The 21,252-nt window shown below is 48.8% G+C and overlaps 1 protein-coding gene across 1 annotated transcript in view; it reads left to right on the forward strand.

Moving 5' to 3' along the window:
- Positions 1-21,252, forward strand: part of DHX36 (DEAH-box helicase 36) — a 101,050-nt gene that overhangs the window by 34,833 nt on the left and 44,965 nt on the right. Inside the window, exons 5-8 of the mRNA XM_069727464.1 lie at positions 175-345; positions 3,864-3,943; positions 4,329-4,403; positions 19,280-19,446. Of these exons, the coding sequence (XP_069583565.1) occupies positions 175-345; positions 3,864-3,943; positions 4,329-4,403; positions 19,280-19,446 (493 nt within the window). The remainder of the gene's footprint in view (positions 1-174; positions 346-3,863; positions 3,944-4,328; positions 4,404-19,279; positions 19,447-21,252) is intronic.

A 21,252-nucleotide genomic window follows, 5' to 3' on the forward strand; every position in this document is an offset into this window, starting at 1 on the left:
TGCGTCCGATTTTGGTCAAAAACGACGCACGCGTCGCAAAACGCGCGTTTTTCGATGCGTCGCGCGTTGCGTCGCCGACACAGGGCGGCGCAACGCTAGTGTGAACGTACCCTAACACAGATCTGTAATGCACATTAAGGCCTTGTATTCATTGTTTTCATACTTAAATCTCAGGAAATTATTAAAATGATATCTGGCAATCAAGTGACGGTGATTAGTGGAGAGACTGGCTGCGGGAAGACCACACAAGTGACGCAGTTCATTCTGGATGATTACATTAACAAAGGAAAGGGCTCCGCTTGTCACATCGTGTGCACTCAGCCCAGAAGAATCAGCGCCATATCGGTAAGATGTCCTAGCGGCGAGCACTGCTGTTACATACTCTGCGGCTTAGCTTACCGTGTAGGAAAAGAAAAGACTGTATGTGTCTCAGTCAGCCATGTGAATCAGGGCAATGTGAGGGATGCTCAGCACGCACATCCCTGGCATGGACCTGCCAGCTCCTCTGGATTTCTGCTGAAAGCTCAGATCTGGATGAATGAATGAAAAAATAGGAAAGCGGCATCTCCTGGATCCTGCAAGGAGGAGACAAGTCAGGTCCGAGTAGGATTAAAACCATAGAATGGAGGACTACTGGCGAGGATTTTCCCATTGTTTCTGTAGTAGAAATCAGCTGTAGCCTCAGTATGTTCGCCGTGCCATTCTATCAACTCCTATCAGAATGGATAAGCGTAGCACAACATTGGGAGCCGAGCACTGAACGACAGCCTGTCTACACGTTTTATCACTGGCCACCAAACGAATGCAGATTGTTTCCACCTAATAATACTAGAGCACAAACCCGACAAGTATCCTGACCGATGTCGGAAATGAATTCATATGGAGTCTTCTAGGATCTATAGATTAGTTACACTCGCCCCTGAGGGCCGAAGCGGAAAGAATGAATATACTCCTGTAAGGCAACCTGTAAAAGAGAGAGAGATAGAAAAAAAAATATTTTTTTTCCAAGTTCATAGTGTGAGGTCTGAGATGCCTATTTATATAAGTTATCCAATATACCTTACCTTGGGTGAAGATATTTCATAGTATAAACACTTCATATTTTCCTCAGTATTTTTATCTTAGTAATTTTTTTCTATTTTTTTCAATTTTTTGTGTCATTGGTGCATAACAATTATTCCATTGTATTTTTAATGTCAGAATTCTGTGAACAATATATGGCTTGTATTTGCTAATTGAATTTGTAACAACTGAGTGACCAATCAGATGTTATATGTGCTGTATTGTGATGTCCCCACCTGCCCGTATACAGGCTGATGGTGATATATGGCCTGTATACACATGATGGAAAGGACGGGCCGTCATCGAAAAACGTAGTACAATGAGAGGCTCTTATCCTACCTGGACCGGACTTGTCTCCTCCTTGCTGTGCCCAGTAGATACCCCTCTCCTCTCCTTTTGCTTTCTTCGCTTAATTTACCATAGATGTGTATAAATCTAGTCATAGTTTTCCTTATCGGAAACAATTCTTTTTGTGAGGCAAAGTATTTCACTGCCTTTTTTTAAGCAATGTTTTACCTGAAAAAGGAATCATTGTGATCCTGTGCTGTCCTGTCAGTATATTCTTTTGCTTCCTCCCCTGCCCAGGAGCTGTGGTATGATCAGACCATGTTCCTGTACGGTCAGACACAGCCATTACACAGTACACAGCAGGGGCACATTTATAAGATTATCTCAGCACAGGAATGTTTAAGGGTACCGTCACACAGTGAAATTTTGATCGCTACAACGGTACGATCCGTGACGCTCCAGCGTCGTAACAATATCGCTCCAGCGTCGTAGACTGCTGTCACACTTTGCAATGTACGACGCTGGAGCGATAATTTCATGACGTATGTGCGATGTAGAAGCCGTTGGTTACTATGCGCACATCGTATACGATATATGTTACACCATGCGATCATGCCGCCACAGCGGGACACTAGACGACGAAAGAAAGTTTCAAACGATCTGCTACGACGTACGATTCTCAGCGGGGTTCCTGATCGCAGGAGCGTGTCAGACATTGCGATATCGCTCGAACGTCACGGATATATCGCTCGAACGTCACGAATCGTGCCGTCGTAGCGATCAAAATTTCACTGTGTGACGGTACCCTAACACATTTAATTGTGGAACCTATTATTATTCCAAGATCTATTGATTAAAATGTTGATTATAATTAACTTTGTTAGTTGGGAAACCTCATTAAAATCCTAAGAAAATGGGAGTTCAATGACCCCTGTTTGAATGAAACGGTGCCATTGTATCGTGCTAAATACGGTGACGCTGACCAGTGAGTGACGGAAAGCAAGTGTGAGCGTAATACAATCGCTCTAATGGCTAAACAAGCAGGCAAAAGATTAAGGGGGCTAAACCAAAGGTGCCATTTATTTATTGTAATAATCTATTCACTTTTCTAATATACTTTGATTAGAAAAAAAACCTATTGTATCCTCACGTATCCTCAGTACTAGAGCTCTGTAGGTGGAGTCGGTATAAAATGGACCTACTCCGACTTCTAAAATATTTAATAAGTTGTGTACAGTAGTACAATGCAGGATGTGCTGTAAAGTTTTTCAATTTGGGAAAGTTATGAAATGTCCAATAAATGTATGGTTCCTGATCTGGGCTTTTAGTTGAGATTAGTAATGAGCATGCTTAGATAAAGTGTTATCCAAGCATGCTCAAGTGCTAATAGAGTATCTTCGAAGTGCTCTAATACTATGTTCCTGTCGTCATGGCTGCGTGTCTTGTGGCTGTTCGACAGTTGCAACAAACACAGGGATTTTCTTTTAGGAAATCTCTGCTTGTGTTGCAGCTCTCGAGTTGCCACAAGACATGCAGCCATGATGACAGGAACATAGTATTAGAGCACTCCGAAGATACTCTATTCGCACTTGAGCATGCTCGGTCGACCTAGCTGAGATGAATCTGTGCTGCACTTTATGCACATGCTCAGTAGTGACCTGTGCTGTGGAGTCGTGAAATTGAAGAGATTTGGCTTACAGACTCCACAGCCCTCCTCACTACGCAAACTGCTTTACTTGTTTGTTTGTTTTTTACTTCCTCTTTGAAGAAACTTCCTTTTGTGAATCCCAGGGAATTTTGGGAAAGTTAGCTGTCAATCCACACTGATTCGAAGCGTCATCAGTGATGTCCTTTTCAGAGGCTGGGCTAGTCCCGGCTCTACTGAGCATGTCTCGTTGTCAATTCCGACACATGCTCTATAGAATCTTGTCACTGTGTAACATGCATAGTGGCAGTGCGCTCCTTCGCCAGCTCTGATAAGATGTGTCGAGCTGGCAAAAGAGTGCACTGTCAGTGCGCATCGTAAGGAGATTACCGGCATGCGAGAAATGCAGAGACCAGCCCCAACCCCCACAAGTCATGTTAGTATCGGACCACCCCTTTTATATCGGAAGCCCAGGGAGATATCTACTCATAATCACTAAATAGAAAAAATCTGAAGCAGCACTATGATATCAGAGGGTGCACATCCAAGGGCTTCAGTTAGGTCCACAGGCAGATATAATAAGAAAATGGCTCCAAAGTCCAAAATGATAGAAAAAGTTGTGCATTTCTCCTGGAAGGCTTGAAAAAGGTTCCAGAGGAACTGAAATAGCTTGATAAATGCACAACTTTTTTTTTTTTTTTATTTGGAGCTATTTTCATGTTATTTCTACTTTTAATCTACATATTTCCAGTCCTGATTACCCCCAGAATCAAGTGTTTGTGCTGATAGTGAATCTTGTACTCATAACTTATACTGACTGTGTTCCATTGGGCTTCAGAGAGGATAGTCTGTGGTCTGTTTTTTTTAGGTAGCCGAACGCGTGGCTGCAGAGCGGGCTGAACCTTGTGGCATGGGACACAGCACTGGCTACCAAATACGTCTGGAATGGTATGTGATGTAACCGGCTCACCGTCCTCTGGACATGCACAGTATGGGAGACTCTGTATTTCTGAATTATAGAAGTAATTTATTTGCTAAACATGCTCAAGACTTTTAATATGTAGATGTCAGCTGCGCTCATGTCACCCAAATAATGCACTTTATAGACATTTTGGCAGCATCTTATAATTGTGTAGTATAGAGTCAGTTGTGTAACAGGCAGTTCAGATTGTAGACAAAATGATAATGAGTAAAAGTTAACAAGCTTCATTGTCGTGGATTGGTCATTGTTGCCCCCACAATCATTGATCAGTATAGTTACGTGATCAGTCAACATATTTTGCAGATATTTTATCATTCTTGTTACTTTTTCTACCTTTCTTCTTTTTTATAGTCAGTTACCACGGACACAAGGCTCTATTTTGTACTGTACAACCGGCATAGTCCTCCAGTGGCTTCAGTCCGATCAGTAAGTGCACTTCATCATGTATGAAACCTGAACAATGCTCTCCATTCAATTTGACAGTAGGTTAAATTATTAGACTTTTCACAAATATGTTATTAGCAAGTTAGATGATTTAGGCTAGGGTCACATTGCGTTAGTGCAATCCGTTTAGCGCTAGCGGATTGCGCTAACGCAATGTTTTTAAAGGGTCGCGTTTCGGGGTCGCGTTAACGTCCCCGCTCTCGCAGATCCCCGATCTGCGAGAGCGGGGAACGGACCTCGGGCGCGCCGCGGACGCTGCAAGCAGCGTCCGAGGCGCGTTACAAAAGACCGGCGCGTCGCTAGCGCGTGCCGAAAATGACACGCGCTAGCAATGCGCTGGTACATTGCGGGCAATGGGAGCGCTAACGGACGCGTTGCATGGCGTTAATTTCGCCGTGCAACGCTGTCCGTTAGCGCTCTGACCAAAACGCAATGTGACCCCAGCCCACGGGCAGCTTAGTGGCTCGGCGGTAAGCACTGTTGCTTTGCAGCGCTGGAGTCCTGGGTTAAAATCCCACAAATGGCAGCATCTGTAAGGAGTTTAGTTTGCGAGGCTTTCCTCCGGTTTTCTCCCACACTCTAAAGACATACTGATAGGGAATTTAGATTCTGAGCACCAATGGGGACAACGATGATCATGTCTGTAAGCACTGTGGAATTAATGGCGCTATATAAGTGAGTAAAATAAAGAAATAAAAATAATCAGATTATTTCCTTAGTTCAAGACCACAGATTTCTTTCTCACTTCATTGGGGGACACAGGTAACCATGGGTGTATGCTGCTGTCGCTAGGAGGATGACACTATGCAAATAAGGAAAAATAACTCCTCCTCGGCAGTATACACCCTCCAACAGGCACAAGTCAACTCAGTTTTTGCTTAGTGTCTGTAGGAGGAGGACCTGGATCTAACACCAGATCCGCTTTATTTTCTTTTACAGGGATTTTGTGTGTTTATTAATCATTTTCCCTTTCTTTTTCAGACTTATCTCTTCGGGTAACAGGGTGCAGATTCTCACCGAGAGAGCAGTGTGGTACACCCCGCACTTCCCACTCTCAGACCCGTTGGCAGGACTTTGTCCTCTGTCACCCTTACGGGTGTTTCAGGGTGACTTCTTGGTGGCCAGTCCTCGCCTTTTCCCCTCCTCAACCCGGTCCTCGGAGAGGGCTGAGAGGAAGACGGTGGTCACCGGTGGTGACCTCCCCCCTTCTCGTAAGGGGTTGACGCCGTCTTCTGCACCGTCTGGAGACGGTGCGGGAAGGAGGATCTCCTCTTCCAGGACCCTCTCTACCTCCCGAGGGCTCCTGACGCGATCCTCATCTATGGAGAGGGACGCATCTTCAGGCAGGTACAGACCCCCATCCACAGCGGCCCTCCTGCAGCACTCGCCGCTGCAGCATTCACCTGCGGCAGCCATGGGTCATTTCGGGGCCATATATTCAAATTTCACGCCTTTTTTCCTTCGCTGCGTGCGATTCACTGCCTCTTGTCCTCGGCACAGTGTTTTCTGGCAGGCCACGCCCCCTTTTCTGTGGCCTCCCCAGACTCCTGTTCTTCACAGCACTGTGCACGCCTCTTCCTGGTCCCAGCGCTGGCATTGGTCACTCTCGGACGGGACACGCCCCTTTGGGCTCTCCAGCCTATCATGTCGTCGGTTTCACTTTGCGCCCGGCCATGCCCCCTTTTCTGCGCACCCGAACTGCGCGCCAATTACAGGAAGCCCACAGCTATCGCTTCAGGACAGCTTCACCCGCCGCGTCGCGTCGCGTGGCCATGAGGTCTTCTTCCAGGCGGGGGACACAGCTTCCTGCGCTGCCGCTCATTGCTCGGTGTGTGGTAGGCTCTGCACTCCTCCTTCCCTGGCCTGTACTTCTCCCCTCAGCAGTATCGCCGCCTTGGCATCCTGCTACACGTGTCACTCAGTCTACCTGTGCCCAACCCTGCAGGGACCCACGGCTATATCCCTACGGTGACTCACTAGGCTTGTGTCCGCTGTAAGAGGAAGTGGGCTTCAGGCCAGCCGTCTCCTTTCTGTCCGTCCTGCAGTCCCTAATACTCGGGATGAGTGCACTTCCCCTCGCCGAGTGGGCTGTTGCCATGTCTGTCAGTCTCTGACCTGACCAAAGTGTCTCAGTCCTGGTACAGGCCCTAGAACGCATTACGCTTCTATCTACTGCCACCAGTGCCACGAACGCCTCACACGGCGATTCGCTCGCACCTGACCACGACTCTCACAGGGATAGACTTGATAAAAGATCCAGGAAGAGGACTTTGTCTATCTCCTCATCCAGTTCACCGGATCCCACTGCGTCATCCAGAATACCCCGCTCTACCCGTTCCCCCTCCTCGGAGGCAGACATCGGGTCGGATGTAGCCTCTCAGTCGGAGTCTGACTCGGATGCAGATCAGACCTCCGGGACGCAGGATATGGTAGATAGCTTTATTTCGGCTATTATTCAAACCCTTGAACTTAAGGAGGAAGATGAAACTTCTCAGGACGACTTTGTTCCATTCAAACGGGTGAAACGTTCCTCTAGAGTTTTTCCCAACCACAAAGAGTTTGAGAACACCACCTCTAGACACTGGGAACATCCTGGCAAGCGTTTTCCTGGAAGAAAACGTCTGGACATCTTATACCCTTTTGATTCAGACCTTGTGAGCAAATGGTCCGAATCACCTAAAGTAGATCCGCCTGTGTCAAGATTATCCTTGCAGACAGTTCTGTCTATTCTTGATGCGGCGTCTCTAAAAGATGCTACGGACAGGCAAATTGAGGCTTTAACCAAATCAGCCTTTGAAGCGGCCGGCGCCTCTCTCTGCCCCAATTTCGCCTCCTCTTGGGTGGCGAAAGCAGTATCGGCCTGGGCCAAGATCCTTTGCAGAGGCATTGTAGCTTCGGCTCCTTCTGAGGAGCTAGCTGATTTAGCGGACCAGATTGCCCACGCAGGGAAATACCTCTTAAATGCCTCCCTGGATGCGGCTGCTTGCTCAGCAAGGGCAAACAGCAACATCATTGCCATTCGCCGAGTCCTTGTGCTGAAAGCGTGGAACGCAGACCCTGCTTCTAAAAAAAAAAATCCCTCACTGCTCTGCCTTTCCAGGGCTGCAGGCTCTTTGGCACAAAGCTGGACCAGATTATCTCGGACACCACTGGTGGTAAGAGCACTTCTCTACTTCAATCTAAACCTAGGCGCCCCTTCAATAGAAAGGGACCCCAATCCTTTCGCCCCTTTCGGTCCTTCGCCTCCTCAGGTGGTTCCTCTCAACAAAACCATTCTTCTGCCCAGGGGGAACGAAGAAAGCCTTCCTTCAGGCATAACCCTCACTAAGAGCCGATCCTCTAAGCCTCCCGGATCTCGCGGCCACAGATTTTCTTCAAAATGACAGGTCACCCCCACCTGGAAATTATTCCAGGGTGGGAGGCAGGCTTCTTTTGTTCACTGGATCCTTGGTTATCGGCGGTCGACAACGCCTGAGTCAGGGAGATCGTTACCTCGGGCTAAAAAATAGAATTTTCTTCGCCCCCAGGAAGACGTTTCTTCCTCTCTCGACCTCCCAAGCAGCCCTTTCATGTCCCAGGGCTTCTCCAGGCTATCGCTTCCCTCCTCGCCTCAAGGGTAATCGTCCTAGTTTCTTACCTCGAGCGGTTGTCGGGCTGTTACTCAAATCTATAAAGACAAAGATCCACAAAAGTGTATCCAAATGTTCGCGCTGATAAACCCCCTATAGAATGGATTAATACAGGGAAGTCCGTAAAAAATAGTCCATAAGACATATATAGTCCATAAAAAATATATATATATATATATATAGTCCTAAGATAGGAAAAAGTCCTTAGGAATAGTGAGCGCCTAATAGTTCCACACAAGTACTATATAAAATGCAATCGCTAGTGAGATGCTCTTACCTTAGCTACATTCTTGCGCCACTCGTGATATCTATCTATCTATCTATCTATCTATCTATCTATCTATCTATCTATATATATATATATATATATATATATATATATATATATATTTTGCATGTTACTCAAATCTGCTCATAGTTCCGAAAAAAGATGGCTCGCTTCGCCCGATTTTGGAACTCAAGTGGTTAAACCGCCACCTTCGGGTTCGACACTTCAAAATGAAGTCACTGCGCTCGGTGATCGCTTCCATGGAACCGGGAGAATATCTGTGCTCTGTGAACATTCAGGATGCATACCTACACATTCCTGTTTGTGTGCAGCATCAGAGGTTCCTTCGTTTCGCGATACAGGAGCAACATTACCAGTTCACAGCTCTCCCGTTCGGCCTGGCGTCTGCTCCCAGGGTCTTCATGAAGGTAATGGCAGTAGTCATGTCTATCCTTCGATCAAAGGGGATCCTCATAATCCCCTATCTCGGCGACCTCCTGGTCAAGGGTCCGTCTCGCTGGGATTGCAGCCAGAGTCTCCAGATCACTCTGGACACGCTAACCCATCTCGGTTGGATAATCAACAAAGAGAAGTCCACCTTAACTCCGACTCAACGTCTCAAATTCCTGGGCATGGAATTCGACACCATTCAAGCCCAGGTCTTCCTCCCAAAGGAGTTTTTTTTCTCTCTGGCAGGACATCAAAGCCCTGAAGTGCCCTGTCCCCCAGCCTCTCCGGCTCGGTATGAGAGTACTGGGGTAAATGGTCGCTTCCATGGAAGCCTTATGCTCACTTCCACTCTTGCCCTCTCCAGCTGGCCCTCCTGTCTGTCTGGGACAGGAGCCCACTCTCCCTATACCACCCAGTTCGCCTACCTCTCAATGTGAGACAGTATCTCACTTGGTGGACGCTATCCTCCTCCATTCTGCGCGGGAGGTCATTTCTCCGCCTCCGCTGGCAGGTCATCACCACTGACGCCAGTCTTCAGGGGTGGGGTGCAGTCTTTCTCCATCTCACAGCGCACGGCCGATGGAACGTTCAAGAGACCCTTCTCCCGATCAATCTCTTGGAGATCAGGGTAATCTTCCTGGCCCTTCTCCGCTGGCAATCCCTCATGGGAAAACCCGTCCACATTCAGTCGGACAACGCCACGGCCGTGGCTTACATAAACCATCAGGGAGGGACTCGCAGCAAGCAGGTCATGAGGGAGGTGGCAAAGATTCTACGGTGGGCCGAGAACCATGTTCCCTCCATATCAGCCGTCCACATTCCAGGAGTGGACAATTGGGAAGCCGACTTTATTCGGTCGTCCATGACAGCACTACGGAGAGAGGGGATCCGCCCTTCAGGAACAGGAAACCTACAGATCTATAAGGGCGGCACCTCTCCCACGCATCAGTTGGTTTCCTGTTCCTGGAGGACAGGATTCCCTACAGATTTTCTTCAGTCACCTATCAAGCACCTAGGCTGGCTGTCCGACCCAGGTAGCGAGGGGGTCTCCTACCTCGGGCAGTGCGGGTCCCTGGAAGCGCCACGGTGGGCCCAGGTAGGGCTCCACGGCAGTGAGCGGTGCAGAGGGGAGCAGCGTCCGGAGGAGGTCTGTCTCTGGGGTCAGCGTGGTAAGTATGTTCCCCCCCCCTCCCCCCCGGGTCCGTTTGCTCTCCCGTGCCCTGTCTCCCTACCTCTGGTCCTATCCGGGCGGCGCAGGCTTCCTGGATCGCCCCTCCGCACTCTTTTGGGATCGGGGCGGATCCGGGAGTCGGGTGCCGGCTTCCGCCGCGATCGCCGCTGTGCTGGGGCCACGTGCGGCGTTGGTATGGCGGCGTGCGGCTGGAGGATCCGGCGACGCCGTCCCCGGCTTCCGGGAGCGTCTCTGACCGCTCTAGCCGTTTCCGGAAGTGATGCGGCGGGGGGGCGGAGCCAGGACCGGAAGTCGGACGCCGGCCGGCTTCAGCTGGAAATGCCGCGTCCTGCTTGTGATGGGAGCGGCGGGGGGGGAGCGTTCAGGGGCGGGGAAGGATGGAGCAGGGTCCGGTGCAGGGGGGAGACTAATTAGTGACCATTCACACCTGCACATGTTCCGGCGGGGGAAGGCTATTTATAGCTGATTAGATTGCTGCAGAGCTGCTTATGGCATCTGCAGCTATGGATGTGCCAGAAGCTGCCGGTGATCTGCTGGAGCAGGAGCAGGACAGATCCTCAGAGACCCTTGCAAAACCCCAGCAGAAGACCCGCGGACGCAGTAATCAGGCCAGTCGCAGATCAAGGCAAAAGGATCTGGACCGACCCCCCCAGTGATCCGGTACCTACCGCTACTGCCTGGGTAAGAGATCTTCGTGAATGTACCCTGATGCAGTCTTTTCCTATGTTTATTTCCGTAGGGGAAAAAAAGCGCTGGTAAATCAAAAAACAAGGAGTGCGCGCTATGCGCTTGCCCTTTGCCAGACGCCTACCCTAAAAGACTTTGTCAGTCGTGTGTGCGGCAGACGGTAGGAAATAGTTGTATAGGATACTGTATAGCGGTAGCACCGGATAAGTGACATAGCCTTTTCTCCGCTCCCATAGGTGGCGGAGGAGTCTCCCGATTTTACTTCAAATCTTAGGGAGATTATCAGGAAGGAGGTGAAGGATTCCCTGAAATCCCTATCCCGGGCAGAACCTTCCAAGAGAAGAAGGGAGCCTAGCGCCTCAAATTCAGATTCGTCCGCTGGGCCAAGTAGGGAGATTGATTCAGACGCCTCTGTCTCCTCAGCGTCCTCTTCGGAAGAAGAGTCAAACCGTTTCTGTTTCCCGTTGGACCAAATGGACAAACTAATTAAATCAGTTAGATCCACCATGGGGGTGGCGGACGAAAGGCCAGAACGTTCAATGCAGGACCTAATGTTTGGCGGTCTAGACCCTAAAAAACGTAGGTCTTTTCCGCTCAGTGACAGGGTGCAGAACCTCATCAAAAGAGAATGGAAGAAGCCGGAGAAAAAAGGCTCTTTTCCACCGGCCTTTAAACGAAGATACCCCTTTGAGGACCCCATGGTGAACACCTGGGATAAGGCGCCAAAATTAGACGCGGCGGTGTCTAAGGCATCTAAGAGATCGTCTATCCCCTTTGATGACATGGCTTCCCTAAAGGATCCTCTAGATAAAAAGGCTGATTCATTCCTTAAAGAGACATGGGAGATGTCGGCTGGTGCCTTGAGACCTGCTGTGGCTGCGACATGTGCAGCCAGATCAATGATGGTCTGGCTGGATCAGCTAGGGTCTAAATTGGAAGAAGGTGTTTCCAGAGATTCCATGTTGAAATTCCTGCCAACAATCCAAAATGCTGCTGCCTTTCTCGCAGACGCTTCTGCGGATTCGGCAAGAATGGCGGCTAGAGCGGCAGGATTATCGAACGCAGCGCGCAGGGCCCTATGGCTGAAATGTTGGCCGGGTGACCTTCAATCCAGATCTCGTCTGTGCTCTATTCCATGCGAAGGGGAATACCTGTTTGGGCCAGTCCTAGATGAGTTGCTAGAGAAGGCCGGAGATGAGAAGAAGAAGTTTCCTAATCTACCAACCACTTCTTACAGGCGCCCCTTCGCAGGAAAAAGGTTCTTTCGGAAGAGACCAGCCAGAGACCAGAGCAGATGGGACGATAAAAAGAAGAGAGGTACTGGGTTCATGTTTGGTGGAGGACGTCAGGAGCCACCCCGTGAAATCAAAAAACCTCCCCAATGACTAGTCGCCCCGGTGGGAGGTAGACTATCTGCCTTCCACCCGGCCTGGTCCAAGATCTCCAGTAGTGATTGGATTTTGGGGTTGATAGCTATGGGTCTGCGGCTAGAATTCTCCTCTATCCCTCAGAACTTCTTCAGAATCACCCCTCTCAGATCCTCTGCAGCGGAACAGGCGGCCCTGGAAGCGGAAGTTCACGATCTGCTTAATAAAAATGTCCTATCTGAGGTTCCGGAAGGAGAACAGGGTAGTGGATTCTACTCTCCTCTATTCCTAATAAGTAAACCAGACGGCTCCTTCAGAACAATCATTAACCTTAGAGCGCTGAATAATTTTCTGACCGTTCAACCATTTAAAATGGAAACTATTAACACCGCAATAAAGCTGCTGTTTAAAAACTGCTTTATGGTAGTATTGGATTTGAAGGACGCCTATTACCATATCCCTATTTATGCAGGTCACCAACGATACCTAAGGGTGGCGGTACGGTTGGATGGGGTAATAAAACACTTCCAGTATAGGGCCCTTCCCTTTGGGATTTCGGTCGCCCCTCGGGTATTTACCAAAGTAATGGCGGAAGTTATGGCACACCTGCATGAGTCCAACATTCTAATAATCCCCTACCTGGACGATCTCCTTATCGTAGGTAAAACGGCGGATCACTGTCTAGAACAGTTACATAAAGTGATGTCGGCTCTAGAGCGTCTGGGGTGGTTGCTAAACGTTAAAAAATCACGGTTACAGCCCATGACGGTGCAGCGATTTTTGGGCCTGACCCTGGATTCCCAGATTCAGGAATGCCGTTTGCCTCAAGAAAAAATTGATCGCCTGCACCTTCAAGTGCTGAGTGCCTCTAAAAACCCCACCATGTCCCTACGAAAAGCCATGTCTCTGCTAGGCTCTCTCTCGTCCTGTATTCCAGCGGTCCGATGGGCTCAGTATCATACGAGGATACTTCAGGGCGAGGTGTTGTTACATCAAAAAAGGTTGGGGGGATGTCTGGAGAGCCTGCTGACCCTATCCCAAGACGCTATTGTATCCCTCGGGTGGTGGTTAGATCAAGAGAATCTGTCCACAGGGGTCCCCTGGGAATATAATATAACTTGTATTGTCACCTCGGACGCTAGCCCTTCTGGGTGGGGGGCTCACATGGGGGATACATTGGTCCAAGGGCTTTGGGATCATGATCAGATGGAAATGTCTTCCAATCTAAAGGAGTTAACGGCTGTGGAGCAGGCGGTTAAAACACTCCTTGTCTATCTACAGGGCCACCACGTGTGGGTATTCTCGGACAATCGAGTCACCGTGGCATACATAAATCACCAAGGCGGGTCTCGTTCCAGATCCCTGATGTGTGTAGCAGATCGTCTGTTTCATCTAGCAGAGCAACATCTTCTCTCGTTGACGGCTCTACACATAAAAGGGGCAGATAACACTACAGCGGATTTCTTAAGTCGCAACACATTAAGGCAGGGAGAGTGGTCCCTGAACGGCACCATCTTCGACCTTATCGTGGAAAGGTGGGGACAACCAGAGGTAGACCTGTTTGCCACAAAAGAAAACAGGAAAGTGGCACAATTCTGCTCTCTGAACCCCAGAGAAAATCCCCTGTCAGTAGACACCCTCCTCATAAACTGGGACTTCAGGCTAGCCTACGCCTTTCCTCCCCTGTCTCTACTTCCTCTGGTGGTGAGGAAAATCAGGAAGGACAAAGCCACAGTAATATTAATTGCCCCCTTCTGGCCCAGAAGGACGTGGTTTCCATGCCTGAGGGCTATGTCGATGTCCGATCCATGGGTCTTGCCAGACATTCCGGATCTCCTATCCCAGGGCCCAGTCTACCATCCTCGAGCGGTTGGCCTTCATCTGACGGCGTGGATTTTGAGCGGGCGCTGCTAAAAGATAGGGGGTTCTCGCCGGCCCTCATTAACACGCTGCTGAAAAGCAGGAAAGTGATAACCACAAAAATCTATGTAAGAATCTGGAAGAGATTTCTTCAGAACTCGGGGGTAATAGCTGGTCAGTCAATACCAATAGACCAGATCTTGGAATTCTTACAAAGGGGGTTAGATATGGGGTTATCCCCAAATACTCTTAAGGTGCAGGTATCAGCCTTGGGGGCCCTCTTTGGCTGCAACATCGCTGAGAATCACTGGGTCAGCAGATTCATCAGGGCAACAAAACGGTCTAGGCCAATTGTGAAGAATAGAGTCATGCCTTGGGACCTGAACCTAGTCCTCTCAGCCTTGACAGAGGCCCCATTTGAGCCAATTACTTCAGCCTCTATTAAAAATCTATCCCTTAAAGTAGCCTTCCTGGTGGCCATAACATCGGCGCGTAGGATAGGCGACATCCAAGCATTATCCAGGGTTCCCACTTACATGCAGCTTAGGGATGATAGAGTGATACTATCCCCTGATCCAGCATATCTCCCTAAGGTAGTGTCCATTTTCCACAGAACACAGGAAATAGTCCTTCCATCTTTCCTCCCCAATCCTACCAACGATAAGGAAAGGAAGTTACACACTTTAGATGTAAGAAGATGTATCCTGCAGTATCTAGCGGTAACTGATCCCTGGAAGTTAGATAATGCCTTATTCGTGTCCTATCAGGGTAGTAGGAAAGGGCATAGAGCATCAAAATCTACCTTAGCTAGGTGGATTAGGGAGGCTATCTCGCTGGCATACATCTCAAAGGGCAAGCCGGTGCCTGAAGGTCTTAAAGCGCATTCCACTAGAGCTATGGCGGCTTCGTGGGTGGAAAGATTGGAGGTGTCGATCGACCAGATTTGTAAGGCTGCTACTTGGTCTTCTCCAAACACTTTCTATAACCATTATAGATTGAACCTGGGTGCCTCCTCTGACCTCTCTTTTGGTGTAAGGGTGCTGCAAACTGTAGTCCCTCCCTAGTTAGTTACTCTCTGTAATTCTCTCCGTAGTGCTGTCATGGACGACCGAATAAAGTCTTAGTTACTCACCGGTTAACGGTGTTTTTCGGAGTCCATGACAGCACCTGTACATACCCTCCCGTCTTCTTAAGTTCTGGGTATACACCTCTTCCTTCATTTATATATAATTCACGGGTAGTGAATAGTTAGTTATTGTATTATTGTTTATTATGTATGCTATTAACCTTGGTGGTCCTCTTGTGCTCTGTAAACCAACTGATGCGTGGGAGAGGTGCCGCCCTTATATATCTGTAGGTTTCCTGTTCCTGAAGGGCGGATCCCCTCTCTCCGTAGTGCTGCCATGGACTCCGAAAAACACCGTTAACCTGTGAGTAACTAAGATTTTCTCAGTCGTCAGGGGCTCGTGTCAGGCGAGTGGGCTCTTCATCCCGCCGTCTTCAACCAAATATGTCAGAGGTGGGGCGTTCCGGATGTCGACCTTATGGCTTCCCGAACAAACCACAAGGTTCCCCAGTACGTATCCAGGTGTCGGGACCCGATGGCCGTCGGCTGTGACACCCTGGTGATTTTGTGGGCCTGGTTCCAAATGCCTTATCTGTTTCCACCTCTTCCGTTGATTCCAAGGGTCGTAAAGAAGGTAAAGGCAGAGGGGGTTCCCGTTCTCTTAGTAGCTCCAGATTGGCCTCGGAGGTAGTAGCTCCAGATTGGCCTCGGAGGACCTGGTATGTGGAGCTAGTGAACATGCTATGGGACATTCCCTGGATGCTCTCAGACTGTCCGGATCTTCTATTGCAAGGGCCCCTCTTCCACCTGAATTCTCGGTCTCTGAATTTAATGGTATGGCCGTTGAAGCCGCGGTCTTAAAGGACGCAGGTTTTTCCCACAGCTTCATACAGACCCTGATAAAAGCCAGGAAACCGGCATCTTAACGTATCTATCGTTGATGTTGGAAGGCCTTATTCCGATGGTGCGATGACAACAGTTTTTTCCCTATGGTCTTTTCCCTTCCTTCAGTCCTTGGTTTCCTTCAAACGAGTCTCAATTCGGGCCTTTCTCTGAGTACCCTAAAGGGTCAAGTTTATGCTCTGCCCATCCTCTTCCAGAGAGACCTGGCTTCCCTTCCCCAGGTAAAGATCTTCCTTCAGGGTGTCGCTCCTTACCATCCTCCGGTTGAGCCATGGGATCTTAACCTTGTCCTTGGCGCCCTCCAGCGCACGCCTTTCGAACCAGTTCATGACATTTCCTTTCCCCTTCTTTCGTGGAAAGTGGCTTTCCTTGTCGCCATCACCTCGATTAGGAGAGTCTCAGAGCGGGCGGCATTGTCCTGCCGTTCTCCCTTCCTGATTCTGCACCAGGATAAAGTGGTCCTTCGGCCCGTTCCTTCCTTTCTACCAAAAGTAGTTTCGGCTTTTCACATCAACGAGGACATTGTCCTTCCTTGTGCCCTTCCCCAGTTCATCCCTTGGAGAAATCTGTGCACAAACTGGATTTGGTCAGGGCTATTCGAGTCTATCTTTTCAGAACTGCTTCTTTTCGCCAGTCTGATCCTCTGTTTGTCGTCTCTGAAGGTCGTCGGAAGGGGCTCCCCGCATCTAAATCCACTATTGCTTGTTGGATTCGTTCGGCGGTTCTGGAGGCATACCATGGTCAAAACAAACAGCCTCCTCCCGGGGTGAGGGCTCACTCTACCCGGGCTGTGGGAGCTTCCTGGGCAGTTCGTCACCAAGCTTTGGCTTTGCAGGTTTGCAAGGCCGCAACCTGGTCATCCGTTCACACCTTTGTAAGGTTTTACAAGGTGCACACTCTGGCTTCTGCGGAGCAGTCCTGCGTAGGAAGATACTGCAGGTGGCGGTTTCCCACCGGCCGACCTAAGTCTCTTTCTCTCTGAATTTTTCCCCACCCGTGGGACTGCTTTTGGACGTCCTATGGTTACCTGTGTCCCCCAATGAAGCGAGAAAGAAAGAGGGATTTTTGGTTTTTACCGTAAAATCTTTCTTGGAGCCTTCATTGGGGGACGCAGCACCCTCCCTTTATGTTGTACCGTTTTGGCTAATGTGCCGTTGTTGTGGGTTGGTACATAGGTTGAGTTTGTTTATACTTGCTCCTACTACTGCTTTAGCACCAACTGAGTTGACGTGTGCCTGTTGGAGGGTGTATACTGCCGGGGAGGAGTTATTTGTCCTTATTTGCATAGTGTCAGCCTCTTAGCAACAGCAGCATACACCCATGGTTACCTGTGTATTTTTCATTCATTTTGGCAGCCTGGTGTTCAGCACCTGTCCTAAAGAATGCAATGATAAAGTCCATTCCTTCCCTCAGGTCTATGAATTTGTTAATATTTACTTATGCAAATTGCCTCTTCTGAGAAAAAGAGGCCTTAAACTCTATAGCGTCACCTATTGGAAGTAGCGATCCTACAAGTCACAATCAACTCTTTAACGAGTCGTGCAATATGACTTAGGGTACTTTCACACTAGCGTTTTTTTAAATCCGTCACAATGCGTCGTTTTGCAGAAAAAACGCATCCTGCAAAAGTGCTTGCAGGATGCGTTTTTTCCCCATAGACTTCTATTGACGACGCATTTGCGACGGATTACCACACTTCGCATCCGTCTTGCGACGGATGCGTCGTGCTTTGGCGGACCGTCGGGAGAAAAAAACGCTACATGTAACGTTTTTTTTTCTCCTGACGGACCGCTTTTTCCGACCGTGCATGCGCGGCCGGAACTCCGCCCCCACCTCCCCGCACCTTACAATGGGGCAGCGGATGCGCCGGAAAAATGCATCCGCTGCACCCATTGTGCAATGCAGCAAACGCTAGCGTCGGAATTTCTGCCCGACGCATTGCGACGGGGAGATTCCGACGCTAGTGTGAAAGAAGCCTTAGGATTAAAGCCAAATCAGTATCTCAATTCGCAGACACGGTGTTTCGGGCTGTTGGCCCTCGTCAACAGCCCGAAACACCGTGTCCACGAATTGAGATACTGATTTGGCTTTAATCCTAAAGGTACCGTCACACTAGACGATATCGCTAGCGATCCGTGACGTTGCAGCGTCCTCGCTAGCGATATCGTCCAGTGTGACAGGCAGCAGCGATCAGGCCCCTGCTGTGCTGTCGCTGGTCGGGGAAGAAAGTCCAGAACTTTATTTGGTCGCTGGACTCCCCGCAGACATCGCTGGATCGGCGTGTGTGACACCGATTCAGCGATGTCTTCACTGGTAACCAGGGTAAACATCGGGTAACTAAGCGCAGGGTCGCGCTTAGTAACCCGATGTTTACCCTGGTTACCTTCCTAAAAGTAAAAAAAACAAACACTACATACTTACCTACAGCCGTCTGTCCTCCAGCGCTGTGCTCTGCTCTCCTCCTGTACTGGCTGTGAGCGTCGGTCAGCCGGAAAGCAGAGCGGTGACGTCACCGCTCTGCTTTCCTGCCGCTGTGCTCACACACAGTACAGGAGGAGTGCAGAGCACAGCGCTGGAAGACAGACAGCGGTAGGTAAGTATGTAGTGTTTGTTTTTTTTACTTTTAGGATGGTAACCAGGGTAAACATCGGGTTACTAAGAGTGGCCCTGCGCTTAGTTGCCCGATGTTTACCCTGGTTACCGGCATAGTTGGTCGCTGGAGAGCAGTCTGTGTGACAGCTCTCCAGCGACCAAACAGCGACGCTGCAGCGATCCGGATCGTTGTCGGTATCGCTGCAGCGTCGCTAAGTGTGACAGTACCTTTAGTCATATTGCACGACTCGTTAAAGAGTTGATTGTGACTTGTAGGATCGCTACTTCCAATAGGTGGCGCTATAGAGTTTAAGTCCTCTTTTTCTCAGAAGAGGCAATTTGCATATTTAATTTCCCAGAGGAGCGTTGCATGGCGAATAAGCCACCTTACCTTGACAAGCTAGAGATGGTATGTCACTCTCCACAAGGAGAAACGATACCCCTTAGACCTTAATAGTTACTGTGTAATATGCAGCCCAGTTAAAGGAAAGGGACATACCAGCTTGTAAATCTTCCTGGAGGAGGACATGACTGCTTCTAAAGAGCTAGTCTGCTAGAGTGTGATGTCTAGTTCGGGCTAGCGTGTTTCTGATCAGCATGCCATCCCTGTGTGTAAGTGCACAAGAGCATACACTTCATACATTTTATGAATTGTACACAACGTCCTGCATATAGATTCCAGCCAGCTACTGTCTTCAAGAGCTAAATTAGAGATGTTTTTATTCCTGGGTATGTATATCACAAAGTAATAGGTTTTACTCTTTTTCTCTGCTGATGCCTAATGGGTTTTCCAGATGGTGATAGAAGATCCTTTAAGCACTATACAGACATTTTTATCTTTCAGGCTATTGAGCAAAGTCAGCCATATTATATTAGATGAAGTCCACGAGAGAAACTTACAATCTGATATGCTGATGGCAATTGTAAAAGATCTTCTGAGTTGTCGTCCAGATCTGAAAGTCATACTGATGAGCGCCACGTTGAATGCAGAAAAGTTTTCTCGGTATTTTGGTCAGTTAACCATTTGCATTACGGTAATATCACTGTTTTTGGTATATAGTATGTACAGTTCTATACTTTCCTTGTAGAAAGGACTGACAATGATTCACACGTCTTTTACATTGTCTCATTATAATTACATTCTGCAGTGTAAGGCATATGGTTTATTCTATCACATTTTCATAAATCCTTTCGGTGTATGTGCTGATGAAAACTAGTGTAAAATAATGAAAACCGAGCCAGTGTGCCATGTGTGCACAATATGGCATTGGGTATGGGTGCACAATATGGCACAAGGTATGGATGCACACCCCTTATCAGACTAAAGGCATCTATTATTGGATTGGCAGCTAGGAACAGCCTGGAGCAGGCCACGCCCCTATCACGGCCCTCATTATCAGACTGAATAGAGACAGATATCGGGCGGGCAGCTAGGAAGGCCACACCCCCATCACGCCCCTTATCAGGCTGAGTAGAGACAGATATCAGGGGCGGGCAGCTAGGAACAGCCTGGAGCAGGCCACACCCCCACCACGCTCCTTATCAGACTGAAGAGACCGATATCAAGGCGGGCAGTTAGGAACAGCCTGGAGCAGGTCATGTCCCTTATTATCAGACTGAATAGAGACAGATATCGGGGGGCGGGCAGCTAGGAACAGCCTGGAGCAGGCCTTGCCCCCTACTATTATAAGGAAACTGGCTGTTCCTTGCAGAGGGGAGCTGATCACTGGTGTATAATGTGATGGCCCAGACAGAAGGGAGCCGTGAGGAGCAGATTCTGTCACATGGAATTACAAGGTGTCACGGGGTTACCGCGACAGTGTGGAGCTAGAAGACTGCAGCATCCGATTGCTTCTAATCCGGCGCTGAGAAGACGCACTTCTCCTTCATTTTAAGTATGTTTATTCTTTCTAGCAAAATGGGTTAATCGGCCATATTGAAAATCCCTGTGCTCACAGCTGAGCTCAGATAGCCACTCCTTTCTCCTTTATAATCTGGGCTCTGTTACAGATCTTTGTCAGAGCTCGCATTTGCTGCATGGCTAATGGAGGGAGAGGAGGAAATATGAGAAGGAGAGTTGGAGGAGTTATCTGTAACTGTTGCTTGGTTTGTATGTGTAGTAATTCCCTGTCCTTCTCTATTTTGGTTTATTCCCCTACCTCCACGCCCCAGTGCATTACTCTGTTATATGTGAGTGAATATTTTGGATACCTGGAGATTTCTGTGCGGATTCGTAGCAGTGTTCCATCATTTTTACAGTACCATGGAAACCTATGGAAAACCAAATCCGCTGTGCCCATGGTGTGGAAAATACAGCGCGGTATTTTCCATAGCATGTCAATTCTTTGTGTGGATTCCGCAGCGTTTTACACCTGTTCCTGTATAGGAATCCGCATGTGAAATCCGCACAAAAACACAGGAAATCTGCAGGTAAAATGCAGTGCGTTTTACCTGCGGATTTTTCAAAAACAGTGCGGAAAAATCCGCACACAAATCCACAACGTGGGCACATAGCCTCAGGGTTAGGGTTGGAATTAGGGTTAGGGTTGGAATTGGGGTTACGATTAGGGTTAGGGGTGTGTTGAGGTTAGGGTTAGGCTTGTGGTTAGGGGTGTGTTGGGGTTAGGGTTGGGATTAGGGTTAGGGTGTGTTGTGGTTAGGGGTGTGATGGGGTTAGGGTTGTGATTAGGGTCATGGTTAGAGATGGGATTAGGGTTAAGGGTGTGTTGGGGTTAGGGCTGTGGTTAGGGGTGTGTTGGAGATAGAATTGAGGGGTTTCCACTGTTTAGGCACATCAGGGGGTCTCCAAACGCACCA

This window comes from Ranitomeya imitator, chromosome 5 (genome assembly GCF_032444005.1).
Source record: "Ranitomeya imitator isolate aRanImi1 chromosome 5, aRanImi1.pri, whole genome shotgun sequence".
Classification (NCBI taxonomy): domain Eukaryota; kingdom Metazoa; phylum Chordata; class Amphibia; order Anura; family Dendrobatidae; genus Ranitomeya; species Ranitomeya imitator.